Source organism: Stegodyphus dumicola, chromosome X2, assembly GCF_044657685.1.
Source record: "Stegodyphus dumicola isolate Sdum_Otavi_A_Nest chromosome X2, ASM4465768v1".
Lineage (NCBI taxonomy): Eukaryota > Metazoa > Arthropoda > Arachnida > Araneae > Eresidae > Stegodyphus > Stegodyphus dumicola.
This window is the reverse complement of record NC_140781.1, coordinates 34,414,645-34,438,397: the sequence shown is the minus strand read 5'-3', so window position 1 is coordinate 34,438,397 and position 23,753 is coordinate 34,414,645. Positions and strand designations below refer to the sequence as shown.

At 32.5% G+C, this 23,753-nt stretch overlaps 1 protein-coding gene and 1 long non-coding RNA gene across 3 annotated transcripts in view; one reads left to right on the top strand and one right to left on the bottom strand.

The window, feature by feature from the left end:
* LOC118190089 (putative defense protein 2) overlaps positions 1-23,753 on the top strand; it is a 242,956-nt gene that overhangs the window by 73,719 nt on the left and 145,484 nt on the right. Inside the window, exon 2 of one of the 2 annotated variants that reach the window (XM_035360787.2) lies at positions 13,286-13,389. The exons of the other annotated variant lie outside the window; for it this stretch is intronic. Within the exon in view, the coding sequence (XP_035216678.1) occupies positions 13,341-13,389 (49 nt within the window). The 5' untranslated portion in view covers positions 13,286-13,340. The remainder of the gene's footprint in view (positions 1-13,285; positions 13,390-23,753) is intronic. 2 annotated transcript variants of the gene reach the window in all.
* Positions 1-23,753, bottom strand: part of LOC118190090 (uncharacterized) — a 141,973-nt gene that overhangs the window by 6,628 nt on the left and 111,592 nt on the right. The gene's annotated exons all lie outside the window — the stretch shown is intronic.

The following is a 23,753-nucleotide window of genomic DNA, read 5'->3' as shown; positions in this document are numbered from 1 at the left end:
TTCTGAGATAAAATTATACATTACAAACCTTTTTAAATATATGATAAGTTATGCATTAAAATGGTTGATTTATTTAAAACTAAAATGTGATTAATATTTCTGATGAAAATAATAAAGATATTGAGGCGCACATCGTCTATAAAAGCGTATTAGATACATAAAGAAAGCCAGCTGTTTCCCTCAATGAATAAAAACGTCTTTAAGTGGAATGTGACGCTTGGACCTCTAGGACCCATACTATACCAGTTTAAGATTTTTTTATCCTATTTGATGAGGAATTAATCAACAGAAGAGTTAGGAAAAGAACTTTAAAGCTCCTTTTACTCAAACTAATAAATTATTTGAGCAATTATGTAGTGTAGGTACAGGTAGAAGGAATAGGTAAAGGTTGAAATATTCTTCTAATTCTAATAATTGTTATTTTTGAATTGTTAAACCTATAATTTAACTAAACACATTAATTATGAACTGTAATTATAATAATTTTCATGCATGAATTAACCACTGAAAATTATATTAAGAGTTCCTCCATTGTATAAAGGTTGCGGTAGATATTATTTTAAAATCCTTTCTGTCATATAATTAACACTTAGAAATTGCTTAAAATGAAATTTAAGTACATCACAAGCAATATTTATGAATCAAAATAGACCAACAACTCGAGCTAATTTATGTGGATTCCGGAAACGATATTCCGTTTTAATAATCTAACTTTATAAATTATTGTTACGAATTTCGTATGTAGTTAGATATTTTTAGTATATAATTTAAGTTGTTTTATTTTCCCGTGTAATGCAGCACGTGGCGAGTTTTAAAAGAAAGCTGCGCCGAGAAAGTAAAAATACAAGAGCACGTGCATTTAACATTGAATTAAAGTTTATCTCGTAATTGATATTTAATTTGAATAAATGTAATTGACTACTATGTTACCTGAAACTATAATTCTACACTTTTTGCTTTCCAGAAATTGCTAGAACTGTCTCGCGAGCCGATTTAAGAAGTTATAAAAGCCAGAGTGAAACATCTCAGCTCAGTTGCTTATTAGCCGTTGTTGTTAATTGCAGCGAATTCGCGGTGAGATCGGATTAGCTATTTCTGCGCTTTCAAATGCGTTCTATTTAACGTTTTAGTAGTTTAAAATATAGCTATTTCGTGATATTGTGTGACATAGCGATATTGTAGAAATATCCTTAAGGAAAAATCCAGCGCTTTGTTATATATCTTGTGATAAGGATAACTTTTTATTAGCTTTTTATCGGACTTGTGCATTCAGTCTATTACGAACCCGTACGCACGCAACAGTATTAATCACTGCCTTTTATTATTAGCCTTTTTCTAATATGATATAAATATTGGGATTAAGTATATCATATGAAATCATGAATACAAATTATAATTTCAGAAAACATTTCAAATATATAATCAATATTTTATACACTTTTTATTTTGCTAGGATAACATGAGTTCACCTTTTCTCTGAGAATAATGAAAACACAAAAGCACACATAGAATAAATTCTAGTAAAACATGTCATCAGATAAATAACTATAGTCAGGTCTTTGGAATCTACTATACGATACCAGTTATAGGTTAGCCAAGCTAATATGTTTTCTCATTCCGAATTTGCTACACTAACAAATGTAACTGAGTTAATTTGCTTTCTTTTAGAAAAACAAAAGTGGTGAAAATTGGAAACAGAAGCAAAATTTTTTCATGTCCTCCAAAATGCATGTTATGAAACTACTTCCCTCTACTTAATTTTTTACTATTTCTTAAATTTATTAGTTCTAGATTTTTCCTCAATTATGAAAATCATATTACTGTTACGTTTCGAAATGTCTTATGTCTTATTTTACCCTTTCCTATAGGTGGCGCTGTCTCGCTCCGGATGTTTTTCTGTATATGTATTTTTTATTTCGTTTTTGTTTTTGTCGCAACAAATGTAAAAAAAGCAAACGACGCAAGAATTAAATATTCCATGAACATGTCAACAGGTAAAAATTGTACTAGAGTATATAAAAGTCTAAATATTATGTATTTTGTGTCCTTATTTATTCATGTCAAAGTCAACTGTTTCCAAGCAGCTGTAATTTTATAATTCAGTCTCTGCTCAAGGTAAGCCATTGAACTTACAATCAAACAATCGTGAATGGAAAATGGGAAGCAGAAGCGAAATTGTTTCATATCCATCAAAAGTATATAGTTATATGTAAGTATATAGTCTTTGCGGTATGGTCCAAAAGGCCCGACGAGAGACTGGTGGAAAGGCAAGAGGACTAAAAAAACTCGGATGCGTCTCCCGTACGATTCTTCTTCAAAAATGGAAAGGAATTGGACAAGTACAGTCACTTTTAAAGTGCCCAAGATCTAAGCTAGCGATAAGTGCAACCTTTCCGCTCTTCGCCAGGATGAATTCGTGGAATTTAAACTGATATTACTGTTAGACTAAACAGAACAACGCACGCTAAAAAATTATAAACTTGATCTCTCAATTAAATTAATAAATAGCAACTCAATCTCATATTCGGCCTGAGTGGTATTTTTTATTTGCTCATACAGTTTTGAATTCAATTTCACTGGTGGATTGATTCAGTTGGCTTTTATTTTGCAAGACGACGAAGGCTTCCTTAAGGGGTATCAGCAACCCCTATATCGAGAATGCTAAACTGGCCATTTTCGATGTACCTTTTCTCAAAATCTGTTGTAGATACAAGCTTGAAATTTTTTGGGTAATTAAAGTATATCTATCTGATTATACTGAAATGAGCTTTTGAAGCATTTTGAAATTAGAGTAATTTACAGACTATTTTGTTAGGCATAGTAAAATTTAGCACTTTTCTCAAACAAACGAATTTTCAAAATTTTTTTCAAAGTTTATCACAAAAAGCTCATTTCAATAAATATTAGCAAACCTAATACATATGCCAAAAACATTTAGAGATACCTGTGAGCAGTAGTTCCTGAAAAAAGGTACATTGAGTATAAAAAAATCACATTTGGAGAAAAACGCGTTTTTATGTAAACGTCCTCATTGATCAAAGCAGTTGATGGCAAATTAAAACTAGATTTTTTACAGTTCTAATTTTATTAGAGATTAAAGAATATTACTTTTAGAAAGATAAAAGTGTAGAGAATTTGAAAATGCAAAAATCCGAAATCACAATTTTTTGAAGATTTTGGGGTTCGAACACCCCTTAAACAGCTATAAGAAGACATTGCGAACAGGTTGTGCCAAAAGACTTCATTTTGGCTTGCGGGAGTTCTTCACTAAGCATATGTTTTAGGCTTTAACCTTATTTGTTTCTTTACATTTTCAATTAACATAGTTATTTTCTTTCCACACATTTATTTTCAATCAAACTATATAAAAGTTGCTTCTTGAATACTAGAACTTGAGTTGAAAACAAGAACGGCTTCAATAAATTTGTCCTTTTTCTGTAAATCTTAAAAGTAAGCATTATTGTATTAGTGCTTGTTGATCAGTTGGTTAATTCTAAACGCTCTATCTATCAACGTGGGATGTCTTCGTGATGGATCTTTTTAAGAAAGCTGGTTTGTTTTTCAGCACATGTTAAGAAGACTATGAAACCTCCGTGCAGCTATACTGTTTATCCGGAATAGAACCCAGACTGAAATACCAGTGTTCATCTGTTTTTTTAACCACTGACGTTCCTCTTACTGAAAAAGACAGCTTTCGTACTCAAAACTTCTTATGATTTTATTTTCAAATACTTGTCAAGTAATTGTGGTACTTTTAAAGGTTTCGTTAATCTTATATTAACTAAGTCACAACACTTCAATATTATGATTAATAGAAACCCACCTATTGAATATTTATCTTTTGCAGTGCGTTTCCAAGAGATTTCTTTTATGTAACATTTTACAAAACTTTTATTAGTTCAAAGAGAAAGTATCTTTTTATGTATCTTTAACAAAGATTTCGTGAATTCAACAGAAAAGCTCTCAATCTGAAAGAAATTCTGCACTTTTTCTCAAATCAAAAAAGGTTTCAGGAGTACAATTTTTCTGAAACAGCATCTTTATGGTCATATTTATTTAACTCGCGCTTTGAAAAGAAAATGAAAATATTTTTAAATACCTGGAGACTAGTTTAAAAAGATTTTTTGAAGTATACATGCTGCAGAGAGTCTTAGGATAAAGGTGAATGATTACAACTCAAACCAATTTAAGCAAACAAATTTTAATTTGAATACATTTTTAGATGTCTATTGAAATGAGGCTTCCAATGATCAATTAATGCTGATTTTTATATACCTTAAATCTATTAAAATAAGGCTTTCTATGAAGCTGATTTTTATATACCTTAAATATCGAAGTACCTGCAGTTGAAGCAAACGAAGAACTAATTTAGCATAAAACCTGGTTACATCGTACTAATATTTATCAGCTTAATTGATGACTAAGACTAAAATCAACCTTAAAACGAAACTTGGATAATCCCTCTCTCATTTAATTTGGGCATTAAACTTTGCTAATTCTGAACTTTTCTCTTACTTAATAAATCAAACTATAATTTGAAACAAGTATAATTTTATATTTCATTACATTACATTACTTTATGGATAAGAAAAAGAATACAAAAATTGGAAATTACACAACTATTTGGTACTATTATTCTTTATCAGATGTAATGCTATCCCATTTCATAACTCTTTATACAGAATACATTTTGACAGATACTAGCAGTATAAAATAAGTAAATAAAAGAAATCTTGAAATAAGCTCCGAAAAAATAAATCCACCGCATACACTCTAAATAAAACCCCACTGGTCAAAGCTGATTAATCTAACATCAACAAATGCTGAACAATGTTTCAACAAGCTCTTGATAAAGCTACTGTAATCCTCCTTAGGCGGTAGGACTAATGATTTTTATATTTTTGTAGTCTTTACTTAAAGACAGCGAGGATCTTTTGCCGGAGCTCAGGAAGACACTTTTAAAAAGAAATCTTTTTGCTAAGAAAAGCATACCCTATGGATCGCTAAATGAGCCCATAAGAAAACAGCTCTAAATAACCCTGACAGTAACTAAAAAATCAAAACAAAGCGTTATGATGGGAACAGTTCTACATTGTTCGTTTTCAAATTCAGTACTTCTTATAGCACATATCGGAATACAGTAACTGAAACACTGCAATTTTTTCCTTTAAAATCAGCAGTGTCTTGTTGGTTAATATCGCATTAGAAAATGTATAAAGACCGACAAAAATTATATATCAAAATTACAGTTATTTTTTTCTTTCATTTTCTTAGTTTATTTCAGAAGAGAGTTTCTGAAACTAAGCTACCAGTGAATCCAAAATATTCAAATCAGAAAGGCCAAGAATGTTTGCCTTGGAAGAAAATGGAAACAAAAAAACTAAACAAAACTTGGAAAATTTGCACATAAGGGGTGAATTTTCGGGTTTTTTTGCAGAGAAATAAATTAACGAAAAAGCAATCTGTAAACTATAGATTATGATCTAATACACCACAGTTTAACAATTTCAAAAATATGAATTAAAATATAGAAAAATGCGAAACATGATAAATATTTCAAAAAATAATTCTGTACCAGTATTGTAACATATGGCTTCAGAAATATGTGTTATTAATTAAACTAAGTTCAATGTTCATTAAACCTGTCAGTTGGACTTATTATAATTTGGCTGAATTTGAATTTATATTAATTAAATACATTATAAAAACATATTAAAATAAAGATTTCAGTTATTAAGTTATGCAGTTCCTGTTTTTAAATGGCTCAGTTTTGTTAATCAACAATAGACATTAAATCGGAAATCTAAACTATAGATCTATTTATTTGTTTTATAGCAATACTTTGAAAGCCCTGGTATGTGTAAGGGTGCGTGAAAAATCTATGTTTTATCCACGCAATGACTACAAACTCGCTAGGAAATAATTTTAGATTCTTTCCTTTCTTCACATTCGTCAGTTCCTGAAGCACGATTACGCCAACAGGTTTTTTGGGGGTTGGCATAATTTTCCATTGTTTCACTTCCAGATGAAATAAATAAAATGGATAACAAAGTTAAACAGTAAAACAGTTTTTTTTAATTGAGACAGAACTCTTAAGAATAAAGTTGTGAAATATTATTTGATTTAAAGCAAGGATATGTAACACCATTTTAGGACTGTAACACCATTTGTTACTCTTTATGATTTTAAGATGCTTATACAAGTTATTTATGCACCCACTGGCAAAATAGTAACTTGGAGTATTTTTTGCATTGGACGAAATACAGTGTGAGTTACTTCTTCCGTTATTTTACCCCATTCAGTTTCGACTGCAATTTATAACTCATTTATGATATTAATATAATGTTTTCGCGTTTTTAAATCTAGAATACGCCATAATTTTTAATAGTATTAATAGCAGAGAGCTTGGGATGTATAATTAATTGTTCTACAACATTATATAGTAGTCATTCTCGTGCAAATTGAGAATTTTATTTAGGATTAATATTCTGCAGAAAATAATAAACGTTTTGGATCTCCAGTTTTTGAACACTATAAATTATGTCTTGATGTCGAAACGTTGTTTTTCATTCATATTTACTTTGAAGACGGGTATCTTATACATACCAGAATATGGCATGCGACACGAACTCACCGTATTTAAATGTAAGCATATTTTTAAGTTTAGACTCCGCATTAAAAAATATGCCAAACTGATTTAAATTATCTCATTCAGTTTGCTCTCTTCTGTTATTCTCTTTATTCGGTTATCTCTTCGTCCTTAGTAATTATTGGGTATGTGCAAAAGTTCTACCTATTTTGTTGAGCATATGTAAATAAGAACAACATAAACTGAAACTTACCTAGGACTGTGTATAATTACCATCATAGTCAATGATCTTTTCCCATTTTTCTGTAAGAAGAAATCCACGCCAATGAAACTTCTGAAATCCGGAGTTGAAAAACTCATACAAGACAATTTTCTCATTCTCCACATCATCAAACGTCTCCTCAGTGAAGGAGATTTGCCAAGCGCTTAAAGTATGGAAGTCTTAAAAGACCAAGTCAAGACAATAGGGTGGGTGGGGTACAACCTCTCAACCGAAATCTAGTATCTGACGTGTCATCGCAGCAGTATATATGATTGGATGATAACCCCTCGGCAATTGCCAAAACCTAGCCGCTTCGACCTCAATAATTCTTGGAGTATGTAGTAAAGCTATTGACAACCGAAGGTTACATTAATGGTTTGATTAGGTTTCCGAATCTCTCAATGAATTCTTCCTTTCACATCCGACCGCGCACTCAACAGCACCTTCTTGGGGTTGAAATTCTTGTTTGGACATCGATAGAGGCAGTTCAGAAACACAACCACACGGTCCTATGACGCTTCATGCTGTGGTACATAACCCATTTCTCATTTTCTGTGAGAAACCGTGCTAAGAAGTAGTCATTTTTGCATCGGGAAATCAAGAATACACATGCAGTGACTCGCCTCTGTCAATGAGTAGTATTCATTTGATGTGGAACTCAAAGATCGAAAATTGTGTTATAACCCAGCGCTACAAGCCTTCTTTCCACGTTTCACTGGATCCATGTTTACCACGTTCCACATGCTCTGTTTCACTGGAAGGTTTCTGCTAATTCCTTTACAGCTGGTTTTCGACTGATTATTATGTCTTGGTCCAAATTCCCTTTGAGAAACGCTGATATACGCCGATAACGAGACTAATCCTGACTGCTCCTGCTGCCGTTCGTAAATTTTCGAAGCCAGGGACAACATGTGCTTTCGTCCATTGAATCTTCATCATGCGTTTGCTTAATGTTGTGGCAGACCAAGGCCGCAGTATTGACTGCATCGAACTCAAGCAACAAACAATGTCTAATGTGCTACTTATTGTTCTCCATTTGATTGGCACAACACTCTGTCTTTAATTACGTTCACAGACATTGCCTGTTACTGCTCTAGTGTTTTTCGGGTAAAATAACCTTCGATTAAAGCTGTTTGAGCGCTGTTTATTATGTCAAAAAAATTATCCTTAGCGACATATCACAGAAGAGTAAAACTTTTGCACGTACCCAATAATATATTTTTGCAAATGTGAATAGGTTTTTTTAGCATGTTTTAAAAAAGAGCAAGAGTTTCTTCTTGTTATCTTCCATAACAATTGCCATTTCACGCGTCCTCAACAGTGCTAAATAACATATTTAAAAATATTTTCCAGAATATGGAAGTGGTAAATATATATACCGTTTGATTCGCAAATATTTCATAATATGCGTGAGTCACTGGCCATTGAAATTTCGCCTTTGCGTAACGATATTTCGAAAGTTTCAGTCAGTTAAAACTTTGTAACTGTCTGTACAGGTTATACTGCCTTTAATCCCGCAAGTAGCCTACTTCTTAATTTCAAGCAAGAATTTTGTTTCCTACTTCTTTGCTCATATAGCAATAAGTGTTACGTATAAAGAAAAATCTATATTCTTTTCCCACAGACAATCGCATGCCTTCCTCTTTAGAGTACTAGAAAAATTTTAAAAACCGTCTATCTTTATCTTTAGTTATCATGTACTGGCTAGACGACAAAATTGAAGTACTGGCTAAAGGGCGATCCTAAATTTCAAGTCAACATATATGCATTTCCAAGTAAGGAACCCAGAATAATTTCAAATTTTACTATCAGCAGCAGAGTATGAAGTTTGAACTTTCAACGGTATTAAAGATGCTGGCTTCAAACATTAAGAATTACACGGAAACGCCCTAACTGGTATAGTGGTTAGCATTGCTTGGTGTCGTTAAGCTCTTGGATGTTTGAATAGCGTCTTTGTGGCATGGAGATGGGGACACTTAAAATCCTTTCGAATAGTTTGGAGGTAGATCTTCGTACCCGTCCCTCGGGGAAAAGTTCTAAAAAATTACAATGTAACTGGGAAAAGTTGTATTATCACCTATAAGGTGAGCAAGGCCCATGTCAACGATAGACGCAATCCAACGTTACTAGTCATGATAAAATTCGAGGACTTATTCTGATGTTACTGTCAAATAAGTGAGCTACGTCACAACAACAAGACAGCTATAGGATATAAATGGAGATATATCGGATTTCCAATGAGGCCAAATTGCCGGTCCTCGTTAGGCTGTGTCTGTCAAGAAGACAAGAGTGGCTATCAGCATTAAGTACAGATAAATAGTAAGTACCTAAGTACGGATCAACAAAAAACAGTATGATGTATCGAGAATGAGGCTCATATTATACGAACTGAGATCTTGTACTATTGCTCTTAGGAAAAGAGAATTATTTTAAACGGAGGAATTGACAATGGAACAGAAAATCAACTGAAAGAATTATAGAATACTGCCACAAAAAGATATAAAATAACGATGGTTCATATTATGGCAAAAGTTAATGTTCTCCTGAATGCATGCATTTCTACAAACGTACTTGTCAAGAGCTTCCTATCTTTAACATTCAGGGATGATAAGGTTATAGCTAAGCCATTGATAACCAGCGCCCATGCAAAAGCGTGCTTTCAAAAGTATGAGTCAACAAAACTTGGACAGTACACGATGAAAAATGTGCTTTGCCAAGAGACGCATCGTAGAGTCATTAGGTTATTTTATGAAGCAGGAGGCTTGAAAAATGAGCAACGCCCTCGCCGGTACTCGAACCTGGACCTCTTGAATACGCGCCGAATGTGCTACTGTTACATCACGAAGGCATGCAGAAAGGAGTGAGAAAACACCTTATGTCATCTCCATCATCTTCCCCAATTCTGGATGAGCTTATGAGTTAGAGAATTCCTGTAGAGACACACATCAGCATTATCTAATATTCAGCGTGAAACGTAGGGATGGACTGATGATGCTGTAGGCCAAGATTGTGGAAGGCTGATTTCACTGATCGTTCTTGAAGGTCACATAAATGTCATGCATTACCGATGAGCCCAATTCATTCAGTTGTTCGAACTTCGTGAGTACTTTCCGCCTATCAAGATGCAATGGATCTGTTCCCAGCGCACAACTGGTGCCAGGTTTGGTTTGAAGAACATGAAAATGAGCTACATCCTCCCCGTCATGCATGATCGCTTAATCTCATCACCATTGACACAGTTTAAGGTATATTCAAGAGCAGAGCTAAAACATTTTCCTCCTGCATAATCATGAAGTAAAATAGTCCCTGTTTTTCACATGAAATGACTAAAAATACTTTGACTAATCAAGTGTTTAACATTTCAAATCAACATTTCCAAAAGCTTTGTTGAAACATTGGCCTTCAAACAGGACTTTTACGATGTTGATAAAGCATTACTCTCCAGATGCAAATTTTCTCAGTTCCATTATCCATTTCCTCTAGGTTATATTGAAATTAATTGGTTCAGCTTGATTAAGTGGTGCTAGGTTTCAGATCTGTCAGAATCCATCATTCAGTATTTTTGCGATTAGTCATAAAAGAGCAAATACATTATACGCCTTAAAAGATTTCGATCTCGATTAAAACGTTTCAATCGGTAATTCTGTATATTTTCAAAATTTTAGATTGCTCGTACTTGAATTATTTAACTTGCATAATATGACAGATATAGCAGATCGGGATCTTAAATAATACTTATGTATTTAAGAAATACTTATGTATTAAACTTATGTATACTTATTTATTTAATACTTATGTATTAAACTTATAAATACTTATGTCTTAAATACCCATGATGTAAAAGAAAAACATTATAAGCAAATAACTTTGGCACCTACTGTATTCACCTTCTTTGCTTTAGTCCGCAGTATAATTAGTCTTAATAATGTACTCCTAATTGCTCTATCTTTAAAAACTATCATTTCAAAACAGCTTTTCATATTTAAAAATGATAGTTCATTACGAAAACTGCCATTTTCGATGAAAAAAGCGTTTACAAAGCTTTTTTAGGCAAATTTCGGAGGAAAGAAAGATCTAAATTATACAAAATCACATGAGTGTTCATTAACTATTCAAAACACGAAAAGCAATGATATAATCTTACTTTATGTAAAAGGAATGAATTATTAATCGCAAAAGCACACAGATACTTCATTGACATTTATCTCCAGAGTCCATCGTTCGCTTCTTCATTAAACATTTTCGACAAATTCCGGAACACTATGAGTCTTCGTTCCATAGTTTTTCTAAAAAAGACAATATCAATAGTGTTATTTTCAATAGTGCAACCAGTTTCCATGTACTCTAGTGTCCGCCAGTGGTCGAGTGTCCCGTCCTGGATTTGATGCTGGACAATCAGGATGATTTTTCTTTGCATTTAGCAATGAATATGAGTCATTTTCCCTTAAAAAAATCTTACAAAAGGCAACCTTCCTGAAGCCGTGAATACGAATCAAATTGCCTTAGAAAGTGATCTACGAAAATATTTTTTTCTCTCTAACACGAGTGTACGAGAAGGCAAATAGCTCTCGCATTCTTTGTGGTATTTAGTAAACAGCAACAAAGCCCTAAAAGTCTAAATAACCCTAAAAGTTGTCTTCGTAGATATCTCATATTCTAGATAAATAATCGAAGCACATTTTGGCTTGTCATAACCAGTTAACTGCAACTAACAACTTCAGTTATTCATTCACTAGAATTTAACAAATAATCTTAGAATAAAAGTAGTTTATTATGCCTTCTGCTAGAAGGCATCGACTAGAAGAGAAGCAGATATGAGATACATCAGTTTAAGAAATATTATAACCCCAAAAGTTAAACTGCCAGCACTGACACTAAAATGAATTATACAGTTACTAAATAAACATAAGCCTCTGCGTGAAATATTTGCTTGAAAAGCTTTTAGTCTCTGGAAATATCTCTTGCACTTTTATCTCTGAGTAAATCTTCACATTTTCCCTCTTGCACGAGATTTTTAACACAGTCATGTATATACTTACTTTGTTTCTTGAGAAATATTCTTCAGTTTAATTCCTGAATTAAACTTGCGTTTCCACTTGCTTTTAAGTTTCCAGATGAAGATGAGAAGTCCTTTCTAACGCTCAACCATAAATGCTAAAAGCTTGGAAGAAACTTTCCTAGAGAGCTATTACTATAAGAAAGAAATTTAAAATCTGCAGAAAACTCATGAAATGTTTTAAAAAAACTTTTCTCTCAAATGGTATGCTCATACAAACATATTATTATCTAATCAAATTTTAAGAAGAGTAAAATTCATTATGAAAAATGCTTAATTTAATTTGCATCATTAAATACTTTGATGATGTGTTTCGTATGCTTCAAAAATTCGTTTAAATTAATTAGTATCCAACATACACATTTGAAGTCTTTTCGATTATAAGCCAGTAATTATTTACAGCTGCAAAATATGTGCATAATTAAAGCTCTGTTAAGTTCCACATTCAAAAAACGCAATTCTATTCGGAACAAAGAAGAAATTGTAAATATTAATTCCTTAGCTGCCTAAATTCCTACAAGATCGTCTTACTAAATATTTTGTTATTTAATATCCTCATTGTATTTCGAATTTATTATAAATAATATTTGGTCAATTTGATATGACGCTGATTTGTATTTTTTTCCGTGTTTATTATATTTAGGTGTTTTCGAATTTCCTAGCATTTTCAGGTTTGGGTAATGATATAGCAATAATAAATCGAAAGTTTAGGTACTTACATGCATCGGAATAACAAATTAAAAAGCTGTTTTCTTAGGCTCTTGTCATAATTCAGTTATACTTCACTTTAATTTGTAGACGGTTTTCGAAGCAGGAGACGTGACAATTGGGCTATACTCTCGGCCGGAATTCGAACTCTGAATCTTTCGATTGGTAGCCTGACGTGCTTTCTAACTGCACCATGAAAGCATGAGATAAAGAGGGAGAAAATGTCTTACAAATCTTTAATTACAATTCATGTTTTCCTAGGCTTTAATTACAATTTGCGTTATCTTAATTATATTTTGCGATTTTCATTAAGTTAAAACGCCTTCAAGCTACAGCTAGACTTGCTCGTTACTGAATATAATCCTCTGTTCAAGATGTTCTTTGAAAATTCGCGTTACAAGTAAGAAACGTGCCGCGATAGAATCTAGTTCTGAAATTGCACTCATTAGCTTAATTTTTATATATGAGAAATATATGAATTAAAACCATCCATGATAGTGTAGTTTGTACTGTAATGCAAACAGAGGTAAAGTATCTTTCCAGTATTTGGTACGAAGTTGCATTTTGAAAGAAGAGCGTTTGAGCGAAGAATTTTTACGTTTGCTTTATTTACGTTTTGCGTTTCCATATTTCTTGTCCTCTAACCCCGCTGTATCAATCTCATTTTCAGTCAATTCAAACTACTCTAAATGGCGTGAAGTCCAGTATAAGAAAGGCCCTCAAGGATGCATATTACCAATGCTTCCGGAAATGTCACAAGTGCTGGAAAAAAAGGTGCGTATTCTCATGAATATTCTAAATTTGAATCTTAAATAATTGTTTTTAAATTTCAAGCGGTTCTGCAAGCATTTTCTGCGAACCTTTTGAAGTTTTATTCATAGAAAGAGCGGCTAAAGGATTAAAACAGAGAAACACTGCTAGTTTTTGTTCCAGACGCCGATTCCAAATATCAGAATGTTACCAGCATGAGAGGTTTTCTGCATACGCAACTTAATCACGAGGCAATTTCTCTTCGAATGTCTTCTGCAAAACTACTGAACATTTTGATACTGATACTTACTAATGTTTTATGAATATGACCAAGAGTGGTCCTTATGGCAAGTAGAGTTTGGTATTTCCAAAAGATACCGTAGTGTAGAAGGTTGCAGGATTTCATTAACACATTAACATATCCATGTGCCTTCATTGCACCATTGTGCATGAGGGAGATGAGTATTTTATTTCACCCCAAACCATAACTGCAAAGCGATTAGTTGGATGATATTTAATAACCCCAGATTAACCAACCCGAGCTGCTATATTGTCTCCTATCATAAGGTAATCATGAGCATTGCGGCATACCAGTGTAAGCATTCACAACGGTGATATAGTGTTAATGGCAGAATTGGCAAAGAGTAATCCCACTGTAACCACATAACCTACCTTAGTCCTTCGAAATCATCTGCGTCAACACTGGAGCATTAAAATCTCTTCATGTATCCTGCAAAGTATCATCAGCTGAGAGATACAGGAGACAGCTACTGTATGAAAATACAGCAGAGTATTTTCACACAGCATTTTCATTAATATACAAAGCTGCTGACCGATACAGTTTTGGATGTGTGCCGAATTTCTTCGTATTTCACTTTTAACATGAGGATTCGCATTTCCAGCTCAAAGAATTTCTTAACATTAATTTACTCCATATACTACCCAGTGCTTCAAAGGCAAGTAATTCTAAGGTAAAAAACATATTCTGTGAAGCCTTTGCGAAAACAATTGAGAAAAAGAATGATAAAATAAGGTAGTGTTGTTTTTAATGGGAAAACACACTAAATAAAAGCAGTGGTATAAGGTGACATCTGTAAACGAAGTAAACTTTCATAAAAATGAAAGGGGCAAAAGAAATTTGTATTAATATGCTTATTTCATAATCTATAAAACTTTAAATATTTTAAATTTTGAAAATATTCCCCCTCCCCCTTATTAATTAAGCACATATGTTTGCAAAACTTTTCAAAGCTAAAACACTGAATCGCAAGAATGGTAAAAAACTAAATTACTGTCTTGCAATTCTAATAGAATTTTTCGCACATTTCAATACACCATTCTTCGTTTTCTGTGCTTGAAAGTTCCAGCAGTTCTGCATCAAAAAGCATTTGCATGTGCATTTCCTTACTTGTCAAGAGACAACGTTGTAGCATTAATATCTTGTTATTTTGCTATCTAAGGTCATAAGCAAGAAGCCAGCAAATGAGCTTTCCAGTAGATGGATAATGGTTTTTCTTACTGTATAGGTTCTGCTTAATAAAACACATTCGGCTTCTTTTAATATAAAGATTGAGCTTTGCAAATTACATATGAATTTTATCATTTAAAAATGAAGAAAACATATTTCATTTTGGCCGGTATCTACACTTGGTTTTCTAAAAATATATATTTAGATAAAAACTTTAAAATTATACTTTTAACAAAAATTCTTCATTGATACGAATTAAAGTCTCCTATTAAAGAGATAACAATCTGACTTTCCTTTGAAAATCTGAAGGACACAAATTTAACATGAAATAAACGTTAACATTGTAGAGTACCTCACTTTGGAATTCTAAGTTAATGTTGGAAGTGAGGAATCTAAGAACTGATAAGCGAATAATCGCTAGAGTTCGATGACAAGAAACAACAAGAGAGAAGAGTAACTAACCCTTTATTATTCCGATAAGATTTAACAAAACTCCGCCTGGGAGTTTACAAGTAAAGCCCGCACTTTGAACTTGAACTTAAAAGACTAAGAATTAAACTAAAACTAAGATTAACTAAATAAGTATAGCCAAAGCTATCAAGGTTCAATTAGAGTTGGCCCCTTAACTTATTTTACTACGAAGCTTAGCAAAGGCCTGAGTACGGCCGAGCGTAAAAACAGCTTTGAGAGAGAGAGCGGCCAAAAAGGCAGACGAGCGTAATTCAGAAACTCTGATTCTCTCTCCCACAGTAAGTAACTTCGTGGTTTAAATACCGCTCCTCCTCATTAAATATTCAGCAAATTCCAAAACTACGTTCTGGCCCGAATTAGTAAGTTAAAGTTAAGAATTTGACAGGAAAGGAACTTTAACTTAAAATTTAATTGTTAATAAAATTAACATAATCCTTACAACATGAATAAAACAAAATTAAGCATATTAAAGAAATATGAGCAATTCTATTTCCGAATTTCGCAACATTTCTTATATTTAATTGAATAAACTATATATGTTTCAATACCTGACTTCACGAAATGTTGCTTGATAATTAAAAAAAGAAATTTAACTTGATAGCAAATTAATGAAATTAAGTTACTTTGACCATTCCAATAAACTTAGTTAACGTACGATAATAGTGCTTGCAATAAAATTTATGACCCTATTAAAAATCAAATCCAGAAAAAAAAATAGGGGTATACCGAAAAAAAAGGTGTCAAGTTTTATGTTGGGAAAAGAACAAAAATTAAAAATATACCACTGAAAACGTACAATTTGACCCAAGAGAACGCACATAAAACCGTTAATGTCCCCAAAACTTCGGTGAAAAAAGCGAAAGAATTCGAACAAAAATACTCATTGAATAACAAGTCAATAAAACTATCGTATAAATTACACACAGGGTAGATACAATGGTATGAAACAAATTCCATTTTCTTGCTTGCAAATGAAATGAAATACTGAAAGAGTAAATAAAAAAAAATGTTTTGTTGGAAATGAAATTTACTCCTCATTCCATAATAAATAACATGATTTTTATTTTCATTTCAATGGCCGACTGCTCATGTGTGTATATATATATAAACAGAATCTAGCTCCATTGTTGTTTACATAATCAGATAATCAACACATAATCAGATATGTGTGTGAGAGGGAGCTCTTATGAAATGCGTATTACTAGCTTTTTCTTCTCTTTCATCAAATGTAACAGTGTTTTATGTTAGAGTAAAAGGAACAAAAATATAATCGGAGTTCGTGCATTTTGGTATTATTCCTCTAGCGATTGCGTAACAACTTGAGTTTGAAAATGTTTTCAGGCTTTCCAGTTTCCTCACGCTTATTTGGATGTTATAAGAAAAGTTTTTCTTTCAGGTTATTGTGAACATTTTTGTTGTTTTCGCATATTTTTTCAAGCTTTGTATTTCATGTAGTCTATGAAAATCATCAAAGTTAATAGCTCTTAATATTAAATTTCACAAAATTCGGACTGAGTTTTACCATACGTTTTGCCTCTTAATTCATCCAGAATACTCTAAAGTTTTACTCTGGTAAAGAAATTATTTTTTACTTGGATATTTTTGTGGCAACACAGAGAAACCAACTAAGCAAATTATTTATACTTTTATGAAAGTTACATAACGTGAACAGTTGGTGAATATATAAAGAAGCAATCAATAAAATCACAAACACAAAATTCAAATCATTATTAATTTCGATTGCTAGTTAATTGGAAAGAATGATTAGCTGCTTATATTTTATTTTGAATACAATAATAGATATATAACCTTTTAATTCTATAATTCTAACTGCTGCTAAAAAGGTATCTTCCAAACATTTTACGGTATATGAAAGCTGTTACTGATATAAGAAAACATTTGACATAGAGAGCAGTCTGGCCTTCCCGTTTTCATTTGATTATGCTACAATGGTATCACACAAGAAGTTAAATTATTTTCTTTAAGCAAATAAGGAAAATACCCCCTTCAAATCGATACAAAATCTTAAAGAATATGCTCTGTAGCTGCTGAAAATTACTTAGATTAATAGCGCAATATCAAGTTTGAAGCCCTGAAAGTAACTTCAATTTTCGGCATCTATGAGACGGAAAATACTGCAAAATTAATAAAGATTTAACACGAATTTTCATGCAATGTATGTTTGGATATTAAATGACAGTTTGAAACATTGAAAAAACATTGATGATTAAGTAGCACATGTTTATCATATTATACAATACTTTAAAAGGACTGATTTTCTCTTTCGTAGTTTTTAAAATGTATTTACATTTTTGTTCTTGCTTCTTATTTCATATTCTCGACAAAAATGCGGAATTTAATTTTTTCCGGAATGGTAAATGTAATAACAGGCATAGAACAGTTATCAGAAAATTTTTTTGTTTCGTACTAACTCAAATAGGCTTGTGTTGCTTTTGCAAGATTGTCACATTCTTAAATCTTATTTGCATCAATTCTTATTCTAGAAAAACTGGTTTACCACCAGCCATTCATCATTTGTTTTATCCTGCCCTCCTTTTGAAACACCTTTATGAATCACATTCAAGTAGCGTGATATAAAAAGTAGTTTGAAAATACAGGGTGTTAATAAATGAATGGTTGTGGTGTTTTAAAAATTAATAATAAGTCGATGTATTATCTTTCCCATAGTAAAACCTACACTGTAAGGTACTAGGAACTGTCCAAGTTTCTCATGCGTTACCTGCTCATTGCTTAATTTTAACACTGTTGTTTAACATTAATAGAATTTTCATATTTGTTTGATTATTTCCAGCATTGATATAAAGATTTCAGTGAAATTTGGAATGGATATAGATTAATATAACAAAACGTCTATACCATACAACTGTCATGGCACACATGTATGATCGTGTTTTAGTCTCAAAAGTTTGCAAGATCGAAAATATTAAGAGGCTAATAAGATTATGGTACTCTCTAAGAGTTCTACAGCTATCTCGATGCGATTTTATACTGGAAACGAGGCATCTTATGAGTCCCTGTGGTAATCGGTCCCATTTCTGCAGTAAAGCTGTTTTCAAGACCTGGAGGATTCTGGAAGGAAAGGCGAGTTGCAATTGTTTTAACAAGAGCTTCTCTGATGTATTCTAAAGGGTATAGCTCTGAATGTCCGACTGGACAATCCATTCAATTACAATCCTCCTTTCCGAAAAATTATTCACCAGATTAAACCCATGTGCATAAGTATTGTCGTTGATAAAAATGAACTGAGAGCTTCCTGAAAATGCGCAGGTTCAAAAACATTTTCAATGTAAGGTTTTTCTCCCTTCTTACCGCGTGCCTTCGTGATGTAAATGAAAGCACGGTCAGCTAGCATCGGATGGTTCGGAGTACGAATCTTAGTGAAGGCATGGCATATTCTTCACGTTTCCTACTACAAAAAAGTTAATGATGCTACAAGTGGTGCTAGAACTAAAAAAAAGTATTGGTTTAAGATTATTTGTCACCACCGGAGTTGGCTACGAGATCCCGATCTCTGCATTCGCTCTTTAACTGGGAGAGAATGTAAGGTTTTTCTCCCTTCTGACCGACCCTTCGTGACACCGACCCTTCATATCTGACTAGCATCGACAAGTTCGTAATTTAAATCCCGGTGAAGGCATGTCACATTTTTCAGGTTTCTTGCTTTAAAGGATTTAAGGATTCTACATCCCTGTACCTCGCTGCAGCCACAGAATCGCTCTCAAAGACATGATGGTCTGTGCGGCCATCCAACATGATGCTTGGTGCAGACCCTGAGACTTTCGCTGCTGTATAGGTCCCTTTATTGGATATAAGAGGACATGTAGTGGGTCGTTGGTTCTCTCCATATGAAGCTATACACGAAATTCAGTGGTTAGATCGAATCAAGACTCACCTGACAAGAGAATGCTTCCCATTGATGCTTCCGGTAAAGTCGATTCACCGTGCTAAACGGGATCTCTTGTGCACAGAAGTGAGCGGGTAGCAAACAGCCAGTTCTTTCAAACAAACCTCACTCATGTTGCCTCCTAGAAACGTAACCCTTGATACTTAGCTTCCTATGGCCTCATGCAGACTAGAAGAAAACTAAAAATATATTGCACTCTTGGTTAAACTTTTTTGAAGTGGAAAAATGTCTATGTTTATTGGGCATCGTGGATCTTGGATAATTTTGCCCATGCTTTTAAACTGTTCAGAAATTGCAGACGACGCTGCGAGTTACATCCTAATTCTAAGCAATCTGCACTTGACTGGCATTGCTTTCAATCTTGCGACGATTATCCATTTCATTTCATCATGCAAATTTTGAGGGTTACACATTTTAACCGCTCGCTTTTGAATTTCACCAAATGTTGCAAACGAAACTGCGACATTCGCTGAGGAATGTGAGTGAACGAAACGCTGAAAACGCCATGTGCGCTTTTAATGATTCTTCCTGTAAACACTGCGCACACACGCAAATGTGCATTTGCGTATTCGAAACTAAAGTTCCGAAAATGTTTCTTTGAAGGCATAATTTGTGACTTTCATCAAGTACTTTATTAGAAAATCTCTTAAATTTGAAAATTCTTTTAATTTTGAACACCAGTGTATTTTAGTGAACGGAGAGAATCTCCTGCTGAGCAAATGCACAGAGCTGTATTCATTTACGAGTGACTTTTTTTAGACATCAAGCAGGAATACACCTACATGTGGCAGAAAACCTGAGAACAAGAGTAATCTATCCCATATCGTAGAGTGCCGTACGTGACAAATCCTTAGTGTCATGGCACCTGTTGATGATCTTAAATTATTATTATTTCAACAAGATAATATACAACCATATACAATGCAGATCATCTTTCAGGCCGATGGTCTCGAAAAAATTGACCTTAACATTATCTTCACCAACTCCACTACCTACTCATCAGATGATAGAGGACATCATCGGTCGATACATTTTGTTTCTTATTAATCTATCGACAACAACCGTTGTCGGTAGATTATTTCGATAACGAGAGTGCTTGAGCATATTACATAGCTCCCAAGACGATATAATCTTGTGTTTGGCGCGTTATAATCATCTTTGGTTTTTGCGCCATAATCACTCACTCACCCCAAGACGATATTCATCGGTTAACTGTTTCCCTTTTTCGCCGTCTTGCCTTGCGTATTGGTGCTACTCATAGATGTACAAAAGGCTGATCATATTTCAAATTATTATCAAATAATTTTTAAAGTACTTAAATTTTTAAAATCGTTGATTTATTACATACATTTTGATTGCTACAATAAACTCGGTTTACATTGAAAAACATTCTACATGTGGAAATATTGCAGTGAAAAGTTATATAAATGACTTTGAAACTTCGAAAAAGGATTTGCAGGCAATATGCTTATTAACAACTAAATTATTAAGTTTTAATAATTTAGTTAATTAATTAATTATTTAGTTAAAGTTAATTTCCATTTATTTGTATATACAACTTCGGAGAATTGAGACTAATACTACATCATCTCACAGGCCAGTGGTCAGACCAGATATCAGATATTTGACACCATTTACATTTCTTTTAATACAAATTTTGAATACAAAGCGTATTAATTAATTAAAATGTTATTCCTGTGTGTCTGTATGTTTGCCTATAACTACTATACTATGAAGCTGAAATAGCTGTTATAATTTTAAAATCAATAAATTTTCCGGAAAAAATTGTTTCAGCACTAAATACGTCGTACCTAAGTTTTAAAACGTAATGAAAATGCATAATCATTTCTTGAACATTTCTTGCATAATCATTTCTTGAACTTCAGTTTTACTCAAATACACTGCATATTTTTCTCCTTCGATATTATTTTTCGAGTTATTTTGCATATTGTATATATAACATATGGAATAAAAAATAAACATCTGTTTAACAGCAATTACTAATATTTTGCTGGGTATAATTACTTATATCATTTTACCCAAAAAACGTAACACGTAAACTAAAAATGCGAATTACTCACTTGCTATTAATTATGAAAGATTTCTAAATAGTTTCAGAAGTAAATGCTCATAACGATAATTAATATTCATTTACTCTGTTAATATACGCTCAAATATATTTGATAAAGAAACAAAAAAATGGCATTTTATGGTATTTTCTAACTGTTGGAAACAAGTGTCTAGTATTGCAAATCAGAATATTGTGTTCCATTTAAGCACCTACTAAACATTTTATTCCATTACAGCATCTCAAAATAATGATTATGTGTGGTAAATTATTTATGGGTTCTTGAATTAAAAGAAGAACTCTGTAAATTGCAACAGTTTGAAAAATTTCCTAACCGTAAATATTCTTTGAAATAAAGAAAAGAATTGTTTGGCTGAAAGATATTAAAAATTAATATTAAATTTATACTTCCGACAAGAAGCTTCTAATGTCCTGGGGATAAATTTAAAGTTAATTTTTAATTTATTTTCATGCTCCGCCATTATCGCTATAGAGAATAAAACCGAGCAATTAAAAATTGATAAAAATCATCTTAGTTTCTAGATAGCTGAGGTAAGCTTCAAAAAGGAGAAAATATGCTTCCCTTAAAATGTTGTTAAGATTTAAAGGGATACTTTACAAGAACTAAAGTAAAATACTTTATTAAATTATTTCCCAGAACTTCAAATATTGTTCAAAATTTTAGAATTTTGTCGTTTAAAGATAAATTCCGTTTTTCTTAGATTATTAAATATAACTAATCCATAGCGTTTTAATTTTTATTTTTATCATAAAAATAATAGGCTATCAAAGTAATGCAAAGTATTTTAAATGATGCAGAGAAGTGCTTATCATGAAAGGGAAAGAGTAAAATACTGATGACAATTAACTGTTTTCAAATTGTTATATATTATTCCATAAGACCTATTTTTTAGGTGTAAAAATGAAATCGGACTTACCAATTAGGAAGCATTTAGAAGTATCTGTTTGTAAAGGTCAATATAGAGAAATATTATAATAAAAATACATTATTGTTATACTGAGTTAATTCTTTTAACCCTGTTTTTCGTTAGACTGAAAATATTTTTAAGTCTTCAAAAATCATTTTACAGTGAATATTTGATTATTAAAATTATTTAAAACCTTAAGGCCGAAGTCAGAAGTTATTGAGTGTGAAAGATTAATCATGACTTTAAGAAGTAGACTATTTCTCGCTGTTTCCAAAAGGAAAACTTAAGATATTTCGTTTTCAGAGCTGAGATAAACCTAAATAACTGAACTCATGTAAATAGAATATATAACTTTTTCTAAGCCTTAAGGCCCTCATAATGCATTTAACCATTACGTACAAAAATTCTTACTATTTCTAAATTTCTATACGGAAGATGTATTTGCAAGAACATCGCTTTATAAGTAAAAAATAATTCCTAATTAAAAAAATGTTAAATTGTATTAACGATGTGACTACTATATAACACACCAGGAAACTAGCGAAAATTTTTCCTAAAAGATTTTGTTTTAAATACTATTGATTTATTTTAAATGAACAACCCTACAATATAGTAATTACCCACAACTTCTCTCAAAATACCTGATTTTCCCAGCTTCAGTACATTCCTTTGTCTATGAAAAGGTTAGAATGGGTAAAATTAAGCTACATTATAAATATTTCAATTGGAATATGATAATATTAGAATAAGCCAATTCTGTTGCTTCTTCAGAAGAAGCAAAAATGTTACTGTTATACAAAATTCATCAGATGATATGCTAAACCTTATGTATCATATTCGTGTTCGGCGAAAAAAATTTAACTTCCCAAAAGTCCTGAAACGACCATGAGTAAAAGATTATTGTCTTGATTGCAATTTCAAAAGGACCCTCCCAGTTTGCATCTTGACTTTTTTTATACCGTATTTCCTAGTGTATTGTTTCCCCTTTTATTAACTATTCTACCGTTCGAAAAGCGAAAGGGGAAAACTATGCGAGTGATTTAATTTCCGAAGAATGCGGCTACATAACAAACATAACAACGCGAAAAGTACTCATGGCTAAACTATATACAACTATCATAATGTGATTTCTTTAATGAAACCTACATTCCACCGCATAGTTACCTTGTAAAACACCAGGCTCACTTCATATGAATAAGTCTCTACCTAGGATCCCAAAAAGGATTTCGGAGCAACGAAGTTTAAAAGGGTGAACAAAAGTCTCGCATTTCGCAAGATCGATCACGTCAGCAGTAGATAAGGCTACAGTGAGCTGGAAAGTAAATAACAGAAGTAAGGTGAAAAATCACATATTTGGATAGCTTCTTAAGAGTAAGAACACCTGCCACGTCCTCAACGAAGACTATGCACAAAATATTTTTAAAATAATAAATGTAAGGTAAAATGAAATGGATAAAATGCTAGCACAAAAATACAACGGGAGGAATTATGAACAAAAAAAGGAAGGGGAAAATTATGCGAATAATT